Source organism: Rhinopithecus bieti, unplaced genomic scaffold (genome assembly GCF_001698545.2).
Source record: "Rhinopithecus bieti isolate Rb0 unplaced genomic scaffold, ASM169854v2 scaffold_61590, whole genome shotgun sequence".
Lineage (NCBI taxonomy): Eukaryota > Metazoa > Chordata > Mammalia > Primates > Cercopithecidae > Rhinopithecus > Rhinopithecus bieti.
Window position 1 is genome coordinate 417,774 of NW_016823353.1, and position 15,617 is coordinate 433,390.

The following is a 15,617-nucleotide window of genomic DNA, read 5'->3' on the forward strand; positions in this document are numbered from 1 at the left end:
AAAGCTTCTAATCATCCTGTGCTACACTGAGATTCATCATGGTCATTTTAACCCTAATCTAGGCACAAGCAGAGCTTTCTTCTATTATCTGTCTCATCCTTTGCCTTTTCCTCTGGTCCTCTAAGATACACAAGCTCTGGAAATAAGAACCCTGAGCTTGTAAAAGTTCTGATCTCATAAAGGAGTTTTTTCTCAGGCTTAAAAATATTAGTACTGAGGGTTAGTCTTTATAATAGGCTTCCAAAAACAGATATCCCCTAACAGTTTTGGACCACTCCATTTACCAAACTGTGCCTGCGACAGCATGTACCTAGTTCTCCCCACTACCTTTTTTTTTTTTTGAGATAGCATCTCACTGTGTTGCCCCGTCTGAAGTGCAGTGATGGAATCTGCAGCCTTCACCTCCAGGGCTCAAACAATCCTCCCGCCTCAGCCTCCCAAGTAGCTGGGACCACAGGCCCCTGCCACCACGCCCAGCTAATTTTTTTTTCTTCTTGATAGAGACAGGGTCTCACTGTGTTGCCCAGGTTGGTCTTGAACTCCTGGGCTCAAGCAATCCTCCTGCTTCAGCCTCCCAAAGTGTGGGAATTACAGGCATGAGCCACTGTGCCCAGCCTGCTCATGTATTCTTAAGCTCACAACCCCACGAGGCAAACATCGTGGACTATCTATCACTTCTCTTCATAAAGAAAACTAAGACTCAGAGAGGTGAACTAACTTGTCCATAGTCCTGCAGCATAAGAGTGGCAGAGTAAGGATTCAGATTCATGCTAAACTATCTAAGTCCAAAGCCAGGTACTTCCTTACTACCCTCTATATTATCTCAAATGATTTATAAAATAATCACAATTCTGCTGTATAGAAGTATTTTTCAAAGTATCACATAAACATAATGCAAGCAACTCAAAATAATGCTTTTAAACATTCAAGTAGTACAGAATGCATAAGCCAAATATCTACCAAATGCTTTCACACAATAACAAAATTTCTCATTTTATTCCCATTCATAGAACTAATTAATCATAGTTCTTTGAAGCATTCAGAATTAAATAACCTTCAGGTAACAAGGCCAAGACATGATGTAAGGATAATCTAATATCTGTATTATTCTGAAATATTTCCTAAATACCAAAAAGCATTTTTTGACTAGAAGTACGTAGGAATACATCAAACTCAGTAAAACGTAACAGAAAACACCCCACATAGAGTCTCTATCACTTTCTAGGACAGAACCATGAGCTTCTCCCCATACCTCAGTTTCCACAGCTATAAATTAAAGGATAGTATTAATCTCTGAGGTCTCTCCCCATAAAAAAATCCTATAATCTGTAAAAGGAACTAAAACTTCAAACCAAATACTAATTTATGACTGGCACAGAAACACAGTCTGCTACTGTGTTTGCATTTGTTTTTGGTAACAAGGAAAGTATTAAAATTCAAAATACAATGAACCAATGCACTTAGATGACAACCTCACTGAAAGTTTACCACTGTTAATTATAACAGCTCTATGTCAAAATTGATTTAAAAAATCATTATGATGCAAGCTTCTAGAAATTAACAATTACTCTTATCAAACCAACTGCATTCTTACAGGGGTTTAAGCACTGGATAGATGTTATATTAACACAGTTCAAAACTTCACCAACTGATAAGGTCTACATGAGGAATGAATGCTCAGAATCCCAACCATCTTACTGTTTAAATTCTCTGAAAATTTTCAGTCAGCCACAAATAAATCTAATTGTTTTAAAAACATTTTAATAAATAAGCTTTCTATAATGTTATGCTTACTGTAGATTACATGACTTGACATTCTGAGACTTTTGTATTATGAAAACTTCATATTGACCAGAAATACCAATAATAGCATAAGAGCAAAATGATCAAGCGTGACTGTGTCTTAAGAAAACAATTTTAGTAAGTATCTACCTGTGTCAGTTACAACAAGTGCAGACCTGCCTGTTTTCATTTTTTTTAACTTTTCCCTTCCTGGAAAGATACCATTACTTTGTCTTTGTAGGGTACTGACAAACTCAGTCAATTCACACTTCCACATTGATATGTGATGCAGTCTTGAATGAGAATAGAAGTTTGAAATAAAATTGCAGTCTGAAGGTTTGGATGGCACTGAAGGTGCTGCCTTGCTAAGAGTAGATACTGAAGAAGTGCTTTTTGTGCTTGAAGGCCCCTGAACAGTGGAGTGGTGAGCACCATTGATTTTAGTGTTACTGTGCAAAGGTGATAATGAGAAAGAATTAGTTCTGTGTGGATTCCACAAAGCATCTGTGTTTCTGGTGCTTTGCTGCAAGTGCTGCAGAGTGCAGTCTCTGAAATCAGTGCTGCTCTTCTCAGCCTTATCCTCCTCCTGGGAAGAGGCTGGAGAAAGCCTGCTGGCAACAATGTTGACCATGGGCACCAAGCAATCCTGTGTCTTTAAGGCACCATTAGAGCTAGAAGTGTGTCCATTAAAAATGGCAGTGCTGCCTCTGGGATGAGGAATTCCATTCTGTTTCCTTCCTGGAGAGGTCTGTTCCAGATCCACAAAACTAAAATCATTATTTTCGTCTTCTTCATTCCAACTGTTCATGCCATTGACTTTGACTTCATTTTCTGTTTCAATCTTCTTAACGATGTGATTTCTAAAGCGGGAAAAAAATTTTAAGTTAATAATGTCTGACTTTTAGGTTAAAACAATTTTTTCATTTCAACATTTTCTTAGTGGTACACACTTTGTTTGGTATTTCTCTCTTTGGAAACAGGAAACTTTTTTTTTTTTTAGACGGGGTCTCACTCTGTTGCACAGGCTGGAGTGCAGTGGCGCAATCTCAGCTCACTGCAAGCACGACTTCCCAGGTTCACGCCATTCTCCTGCCTCAGCCTCTGGAGTAGCTGGGACTACAGGCGCCCGCCACCTCGCCCGGCTAATTTCTTTTGTATTTTAGTAGAGACGGGGTTTCACCATGTTAGCCAGGATGGTCTCGACCTCCTGACCTCGTGATCCGCCTGCCTCGACCTCCCAAAATGCTGGGATTACAGGCTTGAGCCACCTCACCCAGCCAGGAAATTCTTATATTGAATATTGACAATGAAAAAAACCCTGAAAATTAAACCACAAACTTTATATTCTGATTTGACAAAAGATCATTCTTTGCAAAAGTAGCAAGGTAACTAGAAAAAATCTAGAATATTATAGAATATTAACAGCCCTTTAGGTGTTTTTTGTTTTTTTAATTTTCACTTCAAGATAGTACCAAAAGAAGAAATAAAATAGAATATTTCTCATGGCTGAAGAAAACCCAAAAAACTTTTAATTATTTTCCCATAAAGAATTCATTGGAATCTATAAGCTCTAAATATCCAGTTCTGAATGAAGCACAGTGCTTGGCATTTACTACACAGTCAATAAATATCTGCTGAATTAATATACTACAAATAACTTTCACAAAAATAGATTTTAAAACCTTACTTGAATTCTTCTTCCTAGTTTTAATGAAAGGTACTATTCGACACATTAAATCCAGTATGAAACCAGCTAGTTTCAGTAGGAAAAAAAGTGACTATATTGATTAACCTATTAATGAGCTAACTGTTGCACAAGTAGACAAAAGTAAAGCCATGTCAATGTGTGGGGGTAATTCAGTAAAATTTATACCCAGAAAAATGAGGACACTTGCCTTACTGACAAGGGAAATTGCACTTCATTTTAAGAAATGCATATTTAGATGCCAGGGTGGTACAAGGCAATCTAGACCAAGTTTCCTGATGACAGCTTTATAAACGCAGAACCTATGACAAATGTTATGCTAAAGTCACATCCTGGCTCCTCTAGACGTTTGTTTAGAAATGCATTCACAAGAATCATCTAAGTAACAAAAACAAAAACCTGAATTACAAAGCAGTAATTCATTCTACTTAGAAATGTCCAAATGTCCACAGCATTAATTCAATTACAGTGCAGGCTCCAGATGTAGGGCTACCCTACAGAGTAATAAGCCACAGGTGAAATTACCACAGTATTACCAGGTTCCACCAAAAGTCCCTCATCCTAATACCAACTTGGTTTCTCAGTAATGAGAGCCTGACTACACAGAAAAGCTCCACAAGCTGGATGATGACCCATTTCTGGGTTAGCTCAGGCTGTGGCTAAACATCACATGGAATGTGACAGGCAACTCTAAGTAGATGCCATCCTCACAGATGATCATGCCAGTGAAGGGGAAAAAGACAAACTGGATGTGATTAAAAGAAGAAAAAAAGAAAACCTGATTTGTCACATGCAGAGAAAGTCAGCCTCTTGAGATAAAGAGAATGCAAGGGGGCAAAATGTCACAGATGAGCATTTCAAAGAAATGTACAAAATGTACTGAATATAGCCCCCCAAAAACCCCAGAAAACAACAAAAGTGATGTACGTCAGAAAGTCTTACATCTAGTTTTGTGTCAAAAACATTAAGATCCTTTACATGCATTATAGCAACACATCCAACAGAAATCCATATACTGGCAGGAAAATACATTGTTAACATACATTCTTCCTGTACTATATAGTTTCTCAGCCTAGACAAATGGACATTTGCAAAGTAGCTGTACTGGAAATATCACGGGTAGAGATACATTTCTTAGGCAATGGCATAAATGTATTAAGAAGTAAAATCTAATAGGTAATTTCTTCCTAAAAGTGTCACAAAGAAGATCTTGAAAAAACCTATCTATTTTCTACTTTTATTAATGTGGGTAAGAAAAGAAAGATAAAGCTATGTACTCTGTGAAAAGGTTTTCTGGTATTATTTGCTATATACCTCGATACCACATTAGAAAATTAAAAGCTATAGGTAACATGAAAAATATTTGAATATGTTTGTGAGTACAAGTTAAATAACAAATGACAACAAAAATTACAGAAGGCAGTGATACTGGATCCTCTCAGATTAATTAGACTCCTGGTCTTTTCGGAAAAAAAAATATATATCCAACTCCTAAAGCAAGCAATTTAATAAACAAAGAGAAGGCTAACCAAAATGAACCACCTGATATACAAGGTAAGGCAACCCACCAATTAATTGTGAAACCAATTTATCCAGGGTTGCAACTAAAGCTTGTATCAATATTTAAAAAAAAAAAAAGCAGCCACATGGAATAAAGTCTAGATTCACTCTCAATTCTATAACCAAGGGTCACCAACTAAACTTCCATTTATATATTTACATATTTAGAATTGTAGTTATGAATTTTGAATTTTCAAAATAATTCAGAAGTGTCAACATTTTCATTGTCTTTTACGCATGGAGTACAATAAAATATAGCTGGTGCAGTTAGTTCAGTTTTGAGAAAGCAATACAAATTACTTGTGAGGAAATAATTACTTTCATGAAAATCCACGAAAAAACTTACTAACAATTAAGATCCACTAGCTTAAGGTGAGAAACTAGTATGAATGTAAAATCTTACTTACATGTATGAAATTTTCATCATAAAATAATTCATTTTAGATAAGACACTCATACACACATATTTCAACATACTCATTATAAGTGAATGGCCAGGGTTCGTATCTGCTCCTGTCTGTCTGTAAAAGAGCAGGGGCCAGCCATGCTCACTGATAAAAGCCAGCTTTGCGGCCAGGCGTGGTGGCTCATGCCTGTAATCCCAGCACTTTGGGAGGTCGAGGAGGGTAGATCACAAGGTCAGGAGTTTGAGACCAGCCTGGCCAAGATGGAGAAACCCCACTTCTACTAAAAATACAAAAATTAGCCAGGTGTGGTGGCACACGCCAGTAATGGGGGAGGCTGAGGCAGGATAATCACTTGAACCTTGGAGGCAGAGGTTGTAATGAGCCTAGATTGTACCATTGCACTCCAGCCTGGGCAACAAGAGCGAAACTCCGTCTTAAAAAAAAAAACAAAAAACAAAAAACAAAACCCAGCTTTGCAGTAATCACCAACTAGATGAACTTACACCCTGTTGTTGAACTGTTTGGCTATACTGCTTGGACCTGGCACAGGATCCTCAGGTCTGCATACAGGATGAAAGCTGAGACCTTTCTGCACACTGGACTGCTTGGTGTATAGCTGATACGGAATGTAGGAAAGGAGTCGTCCAGCTTTGATGCTGAAACAAAAAGCAACATCAATTTAGAGTTCCATACTTGGTGACAATGAGCTTCATGAAAAAAAAAAATCAATGTCCTCAAAGATACAGTATTTCACCAACAACAGGCCATCATCTGTTTTCCTAGTTTATTCCTTCTTGCTCGGTTTTAGCGGTCCCAATACAATATGATCTTAGAGTGGGGAAAAACTGTAAGCACAGAGCTGAACTAGTCAATATTTTGATCCTCATTACTTTATATGTACCACCCTGTCAACAGTTAAGACAGAATCTTTAACACTTCATCAAAATCTCATCTCATATATTAAGGTTTTCCAGGATAAGTAAACTGAGTAAGGATTTTCAATTTCCAAATTCATGTCAGAAACTTAATAAAAATATAGGACAAACTAAAGACTCTCAACTTCAAAAGTAATAATTTATACTATTTTTATGTATACAGGGATGGTAAGAGCTAAGGCCATTTGAAGATATGAACTCTACAGGGGCCAAAACTACCATGTACATCCTCACAGCATATCACACATCACCACTCAAATGCAGGGAACACCAGTATTATAATGCTAGGTGGTACTAGCACTGTAACCGAAGCTCCCAAATGTCTGCTTCCTTGCGTACTTCAGAACTACAACTAATTTGACTGCAGTATCTTAAACTGATATTTTCTTGCTAATAAACTGAGTTATATATGGCTACTCTACCTTTAAAATTATCATTTCACTTCAAATTTCAAAACAACCAATCAATATACTTAGGCTATCATCCAAATTTCAAAACAAGCTCCTTTAACAAATTAGAAAATATTTCAGAACAACCTCTGGATTTTAAACCTAAAATATATACCAAGGAATCATCACTTAGTTATTTAGAAAAGACTGACAAATAATATGATAAAATGCATTTCTTATTGTCTCATAAATCTAAGACTTGATATTTTCATTTTCTTAAATGGTGCCTCACAAAACTTTTTTAAAAATAATAATCATTTAAGAAATGACTGAATTGGCTTACAGAATACTAATTAAAAATAACTGAGTCAACAACTTGGAATACAGGAAAACATACTAACAGATTTTAAAAATGGAACTATATACGATACAGAGTATGTCCTTTATATAATTATGTCAATATATACTTAAAAATTCTACCTAAAGTACCTTAAACTATATCAAATGCTATAACTACTAAATTATGATAGTAAAGAACATCCTATACTAGTCACAAGACATGTACCCAATGAATTTATTAGCAGGCTAAATGTTTTATCAAAATTTAGGTTACCTTCAAAATACATTCAAATACATTCAAAATTTCAGGTTACATTCAAATATCAGAATCAAAATCCTAAAATTAGACTATTTTTTACTTTATTTTTCCTCAAACCAACTTTTCTTCCTTTTTTTTGAGATGGAGTCTCACTCTGTCGCCCAGGCTGGAGTGCAGTGGCACGATCTTGGCTTCACACCATGCTCCTGCCTCAGCCTCCCGAGTAGCTGGGACTGCAGACACCCGCCACCAGGCCCAGCTAATTTGTTGTATTTTTTTAGTAGAGACGGGGTTTCACCGTGTTAGCCAGGATGGTCTCGATCTCCTGACCTCGTGATCCACCCGCCTCCACCTCCCAAAGTGCTGGGATTACAAGCGTGAGCCACCTCGCCTGGCCCTTTTCTACCTTTAATAGTTGGTCTCAATTGCCTAACTATAAATCTTTGTTCTGTGGTATTATGTGTATCAACCCACTTGCTTCCCCCGCCAAAAGAAGTACAGATACTTAATACCTAAAATAAAATCCTAACCTTAGCTTTCCATCCTTTATCATAGATAGCTGTAACTAAGAAATAAGTAGAGAGTGAAACTACACCCACTGTGCCAGCTGTACATCTCAGGCAAAACCAAAGTGCAATGAACAAAGTGCCCTATGATCATGCTCGCTTTTCCTGCCCTACTGACAGCATGCTGGAGTGATGCAGATTCTACAGGTGCTCTCTGTGGTCAGCACTCATCATATACAAGGCTGTCAGGCCTTGTCCAACTCCTAACAAGAGCCATGTGGCCACCCGCAGAATTCTTAGGCTTACATAAGTCAGTCCACGGAGACTGATACAAAATTAGACAGCTAATTCAAATACTCCAAGTCTCAAGTCAGATACCCTCAGAGATACTTAGTAAAACGAATTAAAGCCCAACGCACTATAGCAATGTTAGCCAAGTAATATCAGTTATAATCTGAAGCCCAAACCACTGATCTATCCATTGTATACTCCTAATTATCCCTGCTTACCCATTTATCTATCTACAGATATATAGACAGAAATATTATCTGAAAGCATATTTGTATAAGACCTTTTTAAAAATCTCTCTGGGATTAATTTCTCACATTTACTAATTTCCCCTCTTGTCCTAAGCACAAAGAAACTGTACTGACATTTTCTACTATTCTTTCAAAACCAAAAGGAGAGGATAAAAAAATCCATCTTTATCCAAAAGATAATACCACACGGTTTCCTTATACACTGAGTTTTTTCATGTACATTGAAACTATATTCTGAGATATATGTATGAAAGAGTTTACATTCTATACAATGAACCAAAACAGTCATAGCAAGTGAAATATTCACCTGTTTTGGGAATATATTCATCTTGTTTTGTTCTATAGCCTCTGTGTTCAGGCAGAACAAAATAAAACACAAGGAATGGCAAAAAAAACTAATGAGAGATAAAATTGCAATCAATTTTTATTTAAATGAGTTGAATAAGCACTCTAATATTTACACTGAATGTAATTAGACACCAAAGTTTTGGCTCATATGTAAGCACATGACAAACGTAAATGGTTTGGGAATTTAGAAAGAAAAGATAAACTGAAAGTCCTACTAGTAGATCCCATTGAGTTGGCATGAACTGGAACAATAAATTATCATTCTGTCGCAACTCCCAACAGATCTACGTGACCATCTAATCACAGGATATACAAATATAAAAAGCCCAAGCTACGAGGTTCTCAATCTACAAGGATCAACACAAAATCAAAAACAACAAAAACAAGAACAATCTGTAGTAACTTAGGACAATATTTTTAAATTACGCTCCATGACACTCCTCAAGCTTGATGGGCCAGTGGGGTATGTCATAGCAGCTTCTCATCTATTCCACATTTCAAATTTCAATGTAAAATTGTCTCAAGACAAAGACTGTGACAAAAATTTTTAAAACCATTACTTTCAATACACTTTCTTATACAATTGTACTTTCAATACATTACTTTCAATACATGTACAAGTTTGAGATTTACAAAACAAAGGGTTTAGTAAAATAATTTCAGACTTTAAATGTACACAGGCTCCTCATTAAAGGACTCCCTTGCCTCTTCAAAGTCAGGGCCCTATAATACAATGATTATGCCTACATTAACTCAGTTCTACTGACATATAGACATCAGGGAACTGAAATGAAAGCAACACCCCACATACTTAGAAGTGGCAGTTTCTTTTCAAACTGCTCGAATAAAACAAAACTAATTATTCAGAATAGTATGTATTTTTAAGTATAATAAAATCTCATTAAAACACAGCTAAGAAGAGATCAACCAGGGATTAGAGTGTGAATAAAAACAGTGCCATAATTTAACCAAAAGGATTCCATGTTACAATGACATAATGGACTCCTGGCATTTAAGACATATGCCAACACTGATCCATTTCCCCATGGGCCATCTATAACAAGCTTAATCTAATGGTAAAGGAGGACACAGACAGGATTCAGAACACCTGGACTCTAAAACGTACTCTGTTCTTTGGCAAGTCAGTGAACCCTACTGGCCCTGTCTCCTCAAATACAAAATGAGGCCAATAGGATATACAATCATGCTGTCCAAAGTCACTCTTAAAGACAAACGATTAAGCCTCAGTCCACACTAAGATAAAATCCATTAAAGTGAATTTTAAAATGTATTATCTAAGTTGCTTTTTCTATCTTATTATCTCCCTAGCTGCATTTGGCAAAAAGAAAACATGCAAAAAACTCAACTGTAATGGAAAACAGCATTTTTTCTTTTTTTTTTTTTTTGAGATGGAGTCTCACTCTGTCACCCAGGCTGGAGTGTAATGGCGTGATCTCGGCTCACTGCAACCTCCACCTCCCAGGTTCAAGCAATTCTCCTGTCTCAGCCTCCTGAGTGGATGGGATTATAGGCACCCACCACCACGCCTGGCTGATTTTTGTATTTTTAGTAGAGATAGGCTTTCACCATATTGGCCAGGCTGGTCTTGAACTCCTGACCTTGTGATCCACCCACCTCGGCCTCCCAAAGTGGTGGGATTACAAGTGTGAGCTACCGCACCCGGCCAGAAAACACCATTTTCTACATAAATCAAAACCCTCCAGCAACAGCCCTTTCCCCTCGACTCTCCTCCTGTTCACAGAAATCCCCCATTCCCTCCAAAGCCTAACTATTGCTCCCAGATTAAAAACTCTAGCCCTAGTGACAACACAGCTCAACTCTGAGTGATCCAACTTCATATACTGAGAACAAGTCCTCTGAAGAGACACATCCGTAAAAGCCATTTTAATCAATACTGTATCACTGATAGACAGTGGTTAGGTCATGAGATCACAGTGTAAAGGAAGGAATCAGTAGGATGTTATAGGGTTTGACTTTATCCCTCAAAGTTTAAAAAATTCTTAATATGCAAAATATATTTGACTTCTTTTTTTTTGTTTTGTTTTGACACAGAGTCTTGCTCTGTCACCAGGCTGGAGTGCAGTGATGCAATCTTGGCTCATTGTAACCTTTGGCTCACTGCAACCTCCACCTCCCAGGTTCAAGCAATTCTCCTGCCTCAGCCTCCCGAGTAGCTGGGACTACAGGCGCGCGCCACCACGCCCAGCTAATTTTGTATTTTTAATAGAGACAGGGTTTCACCATGTTGGCCAGGATGGTCTCGATCTCTTGACCTCATGATCCGCCTGCATTGGCCTCCCAAAGTGCTGGGATTAAAGGTGTGAGCCACCGTGCCCAGCCAATATATTTGACTTTCTAGAGGTAGTAATATACTTCTGAATTTTTGGAATTTTCTAATTGCTAATGTTACAGAATAAAAATAAGATAGTAACAGGAGCTTCTTATATATTACACCTCTACAACATGCCAGGCACTGTGCCAGGTTGTACAAACAATTTTTATTTCTCACATAACCACAGCAGGTAGATATTTGCCTTCTTTCACAAATGAGGAAACAAGGTTCTGAGTGACTGCATAAAGTTTTTTTTTTTTCCTTTTTCCTGAGACGGAGTCTTTCTCTGTCACCCAGGCTGGTGCAGTGGTGCCATCTCAGCTCACTGGGGCCTCCCATCTCCTGGGTTCAAGTGATTCTCCTGCCTCAGCCTCCCAAGTAACTGGGATTACAGGCGTAAGCCACCACCCCCCCCAACTAATTATATTTTTAGTACAGACGGGATTTCACCATGTTGGCCAAGCTGGTCTCCGCCCACCTCGGCCTCCCAAAGTGCTAGGATTACAGGCGTGAGCTACCACACCCGGCCAAGCATAAAGTTTCTAAAATTATACCAGGTTACATGGATACTGGACTGCCGAGTATGGATGTGAAGCCAAGAATGTCTCCAGAGCCCAGGTGCAGCCTTTTCCACCATGTTGCTTCTCTGTGAATTTATGCAGCTAAATACACTATACAAAAGAACTGAGTTAATACATAACTTGTGGAACAGTTAATGGAGGGTGTTATAATTAGTAAAAGAACCAGAAAAAAAATTCAGCAACTGACTTAAAAAGATAAGCAATTTCTCATATACTGATTATAATCTATCCATACATAAAATTACTATTTTAATTCTATCTTTATAATAATCAGCAATTGCTCATATGTATTGTGTACCTCATGTCATTTAAAAATATAAACCACTTAAGTTTTGGCTCATCCCCAAGGTTTCAGATAACATATTTAAACTTAGGAAGTCAGTACGAATGGCCACCACTGATTTACAATTATTTCCAAACCGACAGCAGAGAACCACAATATAATCATTAAAAAACAGTAAATAATACTGCAAACTGTACTCCCTCCTTTTCCCCTACTCCTAACATTCTAAGTCCACATTATCTTGATGTATTAATATGCTAAAAACCCATGTAATAGGCAACATGGTATAATTTACTCATACATTACTCATTCTTTCTCTCCCAACAGAATATAAACTCCATGAGGTAGTGAAGGGATCTTTGCTTTGTTCACTGTTATTTCCCAAGAACACAGAACACTGCCTAGTCTGTAGGACGTGCACATATATTTGTTGAATAACATGCTTGATCCACCTTCTCCAATAACTGCTTCCTGACACTTTCCTGAGTCATCACCCCTACCTCCTGGCAAAAACATTAACATGCTACTTTTGTTAGGATGCCAAATCCTAGGCTATAGTATTATCAACATGAGGTTAAAGGGCAGTGTTAAGACATTATTTTTCACCCTGTCAATTAGGAGGCAATACATTAGTTACATACTTATAAAAGAAATAAAAAGGCCAGGCACAGTGGTTATAGTTTCAGCACTTTGGGAGGCCAAGGCTGGAGGACTGCTTGAGTTTGAGACCAGTCTGGGCAACACGGTGAAACCCATCTCTACAAAAAATACAAAAAATCAGCTAGGTGTGGTGGCGCATGCGTGTGGTCCCAGCTACTCAGGAGGCTGAAGTGGAAGGGTTGTTTGGGCCTGGGAGGTGGAGGCTTCAGTGAGCAGTGATCACACCACTGCACTCTAACCTGGGCAACAAAGTGAGACCCTGTCTCAAATAAATAAATAAATAAATAAATAAATAAATAAATAGTATTCCAACTTTAAAAACTTATTAATTAAATTTAATAAAAAATTAAACTTACCTTTCCACAATCCATTCTGGTCGAATTACTTTTTCCCCCTTTAATTCTTTAATTTTGGCATTGGGAAGATTTGTGGCAATAATATGTGTTGTTTTAGATCTGGAATAATATACATGGTATTGACCTCCATGCAACATCATTAGTTTTCTCAATTCCTCAGCAGAAGGATCTGCAAAATTTATATTAAAATATATTAAGAGTCTTACATGTAAGAAAGTAGAACCCTAGTGAATAACTCCTTTAATAGGTCAACTTTAAGAATGTCATTGGTTCACCTTCTCCTTGGCTGTGCTGCCAGGTAAACAAAGCTGGGAGGTAAATTACAAAGTGAGAAAGCTATGTTGCTTTAGTACATCCTCCTTTCCTAGCTGCCAGACAGCCAACTAATACAAAAACATCTAAGAAGTGCCTAGCAGAGCAAATAGGGACCTCAAGTAATGAATCAAACACTAATAACAGAACAAATATTTTTACATTTTTGACGTTACTTAGCATATGACCTTGATATTGTTTATAAAAATTAACTATAAACCCATTTATGAATCATTTTACAAAGACTAATCCTTCAGCTCCTCCAGACTATACAAGAGGAGTCAGATAAATAATACTTACTCATACTTACTATAAAGGAGACTTACTGTAGGGCTTATTAGATTTTACTTCTAGAAAGCTTTATGATTTTTATTTTATTTAAGAAAATATCTTAAAACTTAATCGAATAGTAAATATCCAGTTCCCGAATATGAAATTTCACAAAGGCCAAAAAATAAAGTCCAGCAATACAAAAAAGATTGCAAACCAAGACACACCATTTTTTTCTTCAATTCTGTTTCAAATGATTTATTCTTAATAAAACTACAGAAAATATCTTAAATGTCTTAAATACTGGAAATATTTTAAGAAAATATTTTAAAGAAGCAATGTGACTTATGCTTCCCCTAAAAGAAATGTCTGATTCACTAAAGTCATATTATGACCTGCATTATTAGCATCACATTAATCATCACTGTTCTCTTCCTTTCACCTATCATCTTAATGAATGCTCTAACTCACACCTCCCCTAACAACAGCTGTACCCAGGCGTTTCCACATGTGGCTTATCCCAAGCTTAATCCCAAGCAATATAGGTCCAAGTATTTAAATAAACATTTTCATTATGACAATAATTAGGTGAGCTTTAGTTTCTAGAAGATAAAATACTCACAGCACATACAGACATACTAGGTTTGTCTAAATTTTACAGCACAGAATTTGACATTACTGATTACAAATATTAGCACTATTCAGCAGAAAATATAATGCAAGCCACATAAAAATTTTTTAGTAACCTCATTACAGTGAAAAGGTGAAATTAATTTTATTTAACCCAATATATCCAAAATATTATTTCAACATGTAATCAATAGAAAAAATACGAGATTTTTACATTCTATTGTATTCTTAAATCTCTGGAATCCAGTGCGTATTTTACATTTACAACACATCTCAATTTAGAATAGCTGTATTTCAAGCGCTTAACGCATGTTACTAGTAGCTACCAAAATGGGCATGTCATATGAAGAGATTTAAAAGCATCCTTTTAAACAAAACGAATTCAAAATTAATAATGGAAGTTTTCAGGGTTAAGGTTAAGTTAAAAACTGAACTATAGCATCAGAGTGATTTAAAGTAAAACAGTGAAAATTAATCAGGAGTCTACAGTTTAGTTTCTTTCTCTAATATTAAAGAACCTGGCTGATCTTATAAAGTAACAGGGAGAAATATCAAATTAAAGGCTATATTATAATGCATTAATATGGGCACCAAATCCAATGAAGTCACAGAAATCTAAAAAATTAATTTGCAAGTTAATCTGTAACTTTCCTAAACTAATTCTATTTAATGACTTAAAGAGAAAATGGCTGTCCTTTACCAAATAAAAAGACATGTCAAGAACACATTAACTTTCCATATACATACTCATAAAGTACTCCCCCCTCTACTAGCTGCTCTTTGAAAACTAATTACTCCAGAAATTTGGAACTGGAAAATACATTGCCCTTCTACTGGATGAAGTGAAGAGGGCTCTTTGAAGTTCACTTTTGAAAGCTCTTACATATTCTTCAGTGTGAAGTGGTGCATGAAAACCAATCTAGTTAAAAGGTAAGATCATATAAACTATGGAGTAAGACTGAACTGAGCTTAATCTTAGTTTTCACACTTCTGAGTTGTGTGACTTTGGAGAAGTTGTTTAACTTCTTTAGGCTTTCTCCTCTTTCTCCATAAACAAAGCTGTTACCATGAAATGAGTCTGGCACGTAGAAGGCACTCAACATGAAAACTGCTGTTATTATAAATTACGATCACACTAGAACTCCTTTCGAGTAATGTATATGACCTCAGGATCCTGCCCTAGATTCTACAAAAAAAAAAAAAAAAATGACAGAAGACAACATACATAGGCTGGCACATGGTGGCCCAAAGCTTCAACAAAAACAGACCTGCCAATAGTGCACTATGGACAGCGGCCAGGGACCACTTTGTCAGGCCCAACAGCCTGGCATGCTAACTCTTGGCGTGTATGGTAGCTGGAAGCTACCCTATTTTTTTTTTTTTTTTTTTTTTTTTTTTTTTTT

The 15,617-nt window shown here is 36.8% G+C and overlaps 1 protein-coding gene across 2 annotated transcripts in view; it reads right to left on the minus strand.

The window, feature by feature from the left end:
- The window catches only part of REV1 (REV1 DNA directed polymerase), a 68,356-nt gene that overhangs the window by 36,081 nt on the left and 16,658 nt on the right, over positions 1 to 15,617 (minus strand). For both annotated transcript variants that reach the window (XM_017861361.1, XM_017861360.1), the window contains exons 4-6: positions 13,003 to 13,171; positions 5,958 to 6,110; positions 1,933 to 2,642 (exon numbers count right to left, since the gene is read on the minus strand). In XM_017861361.1, the coding sequence (XP_017716850.1) occupies positions 1,933 to 2,642; positions 5,958 to 6,110; positions 13,003 to 13,171 (1,032 nt within the window). The remainder of the gene's footprint in view (positions 1 to 1,932; positions 2,643 to 5,957; positions 6,111 to 13,002; positions 13,172 to 15,617) is intronic.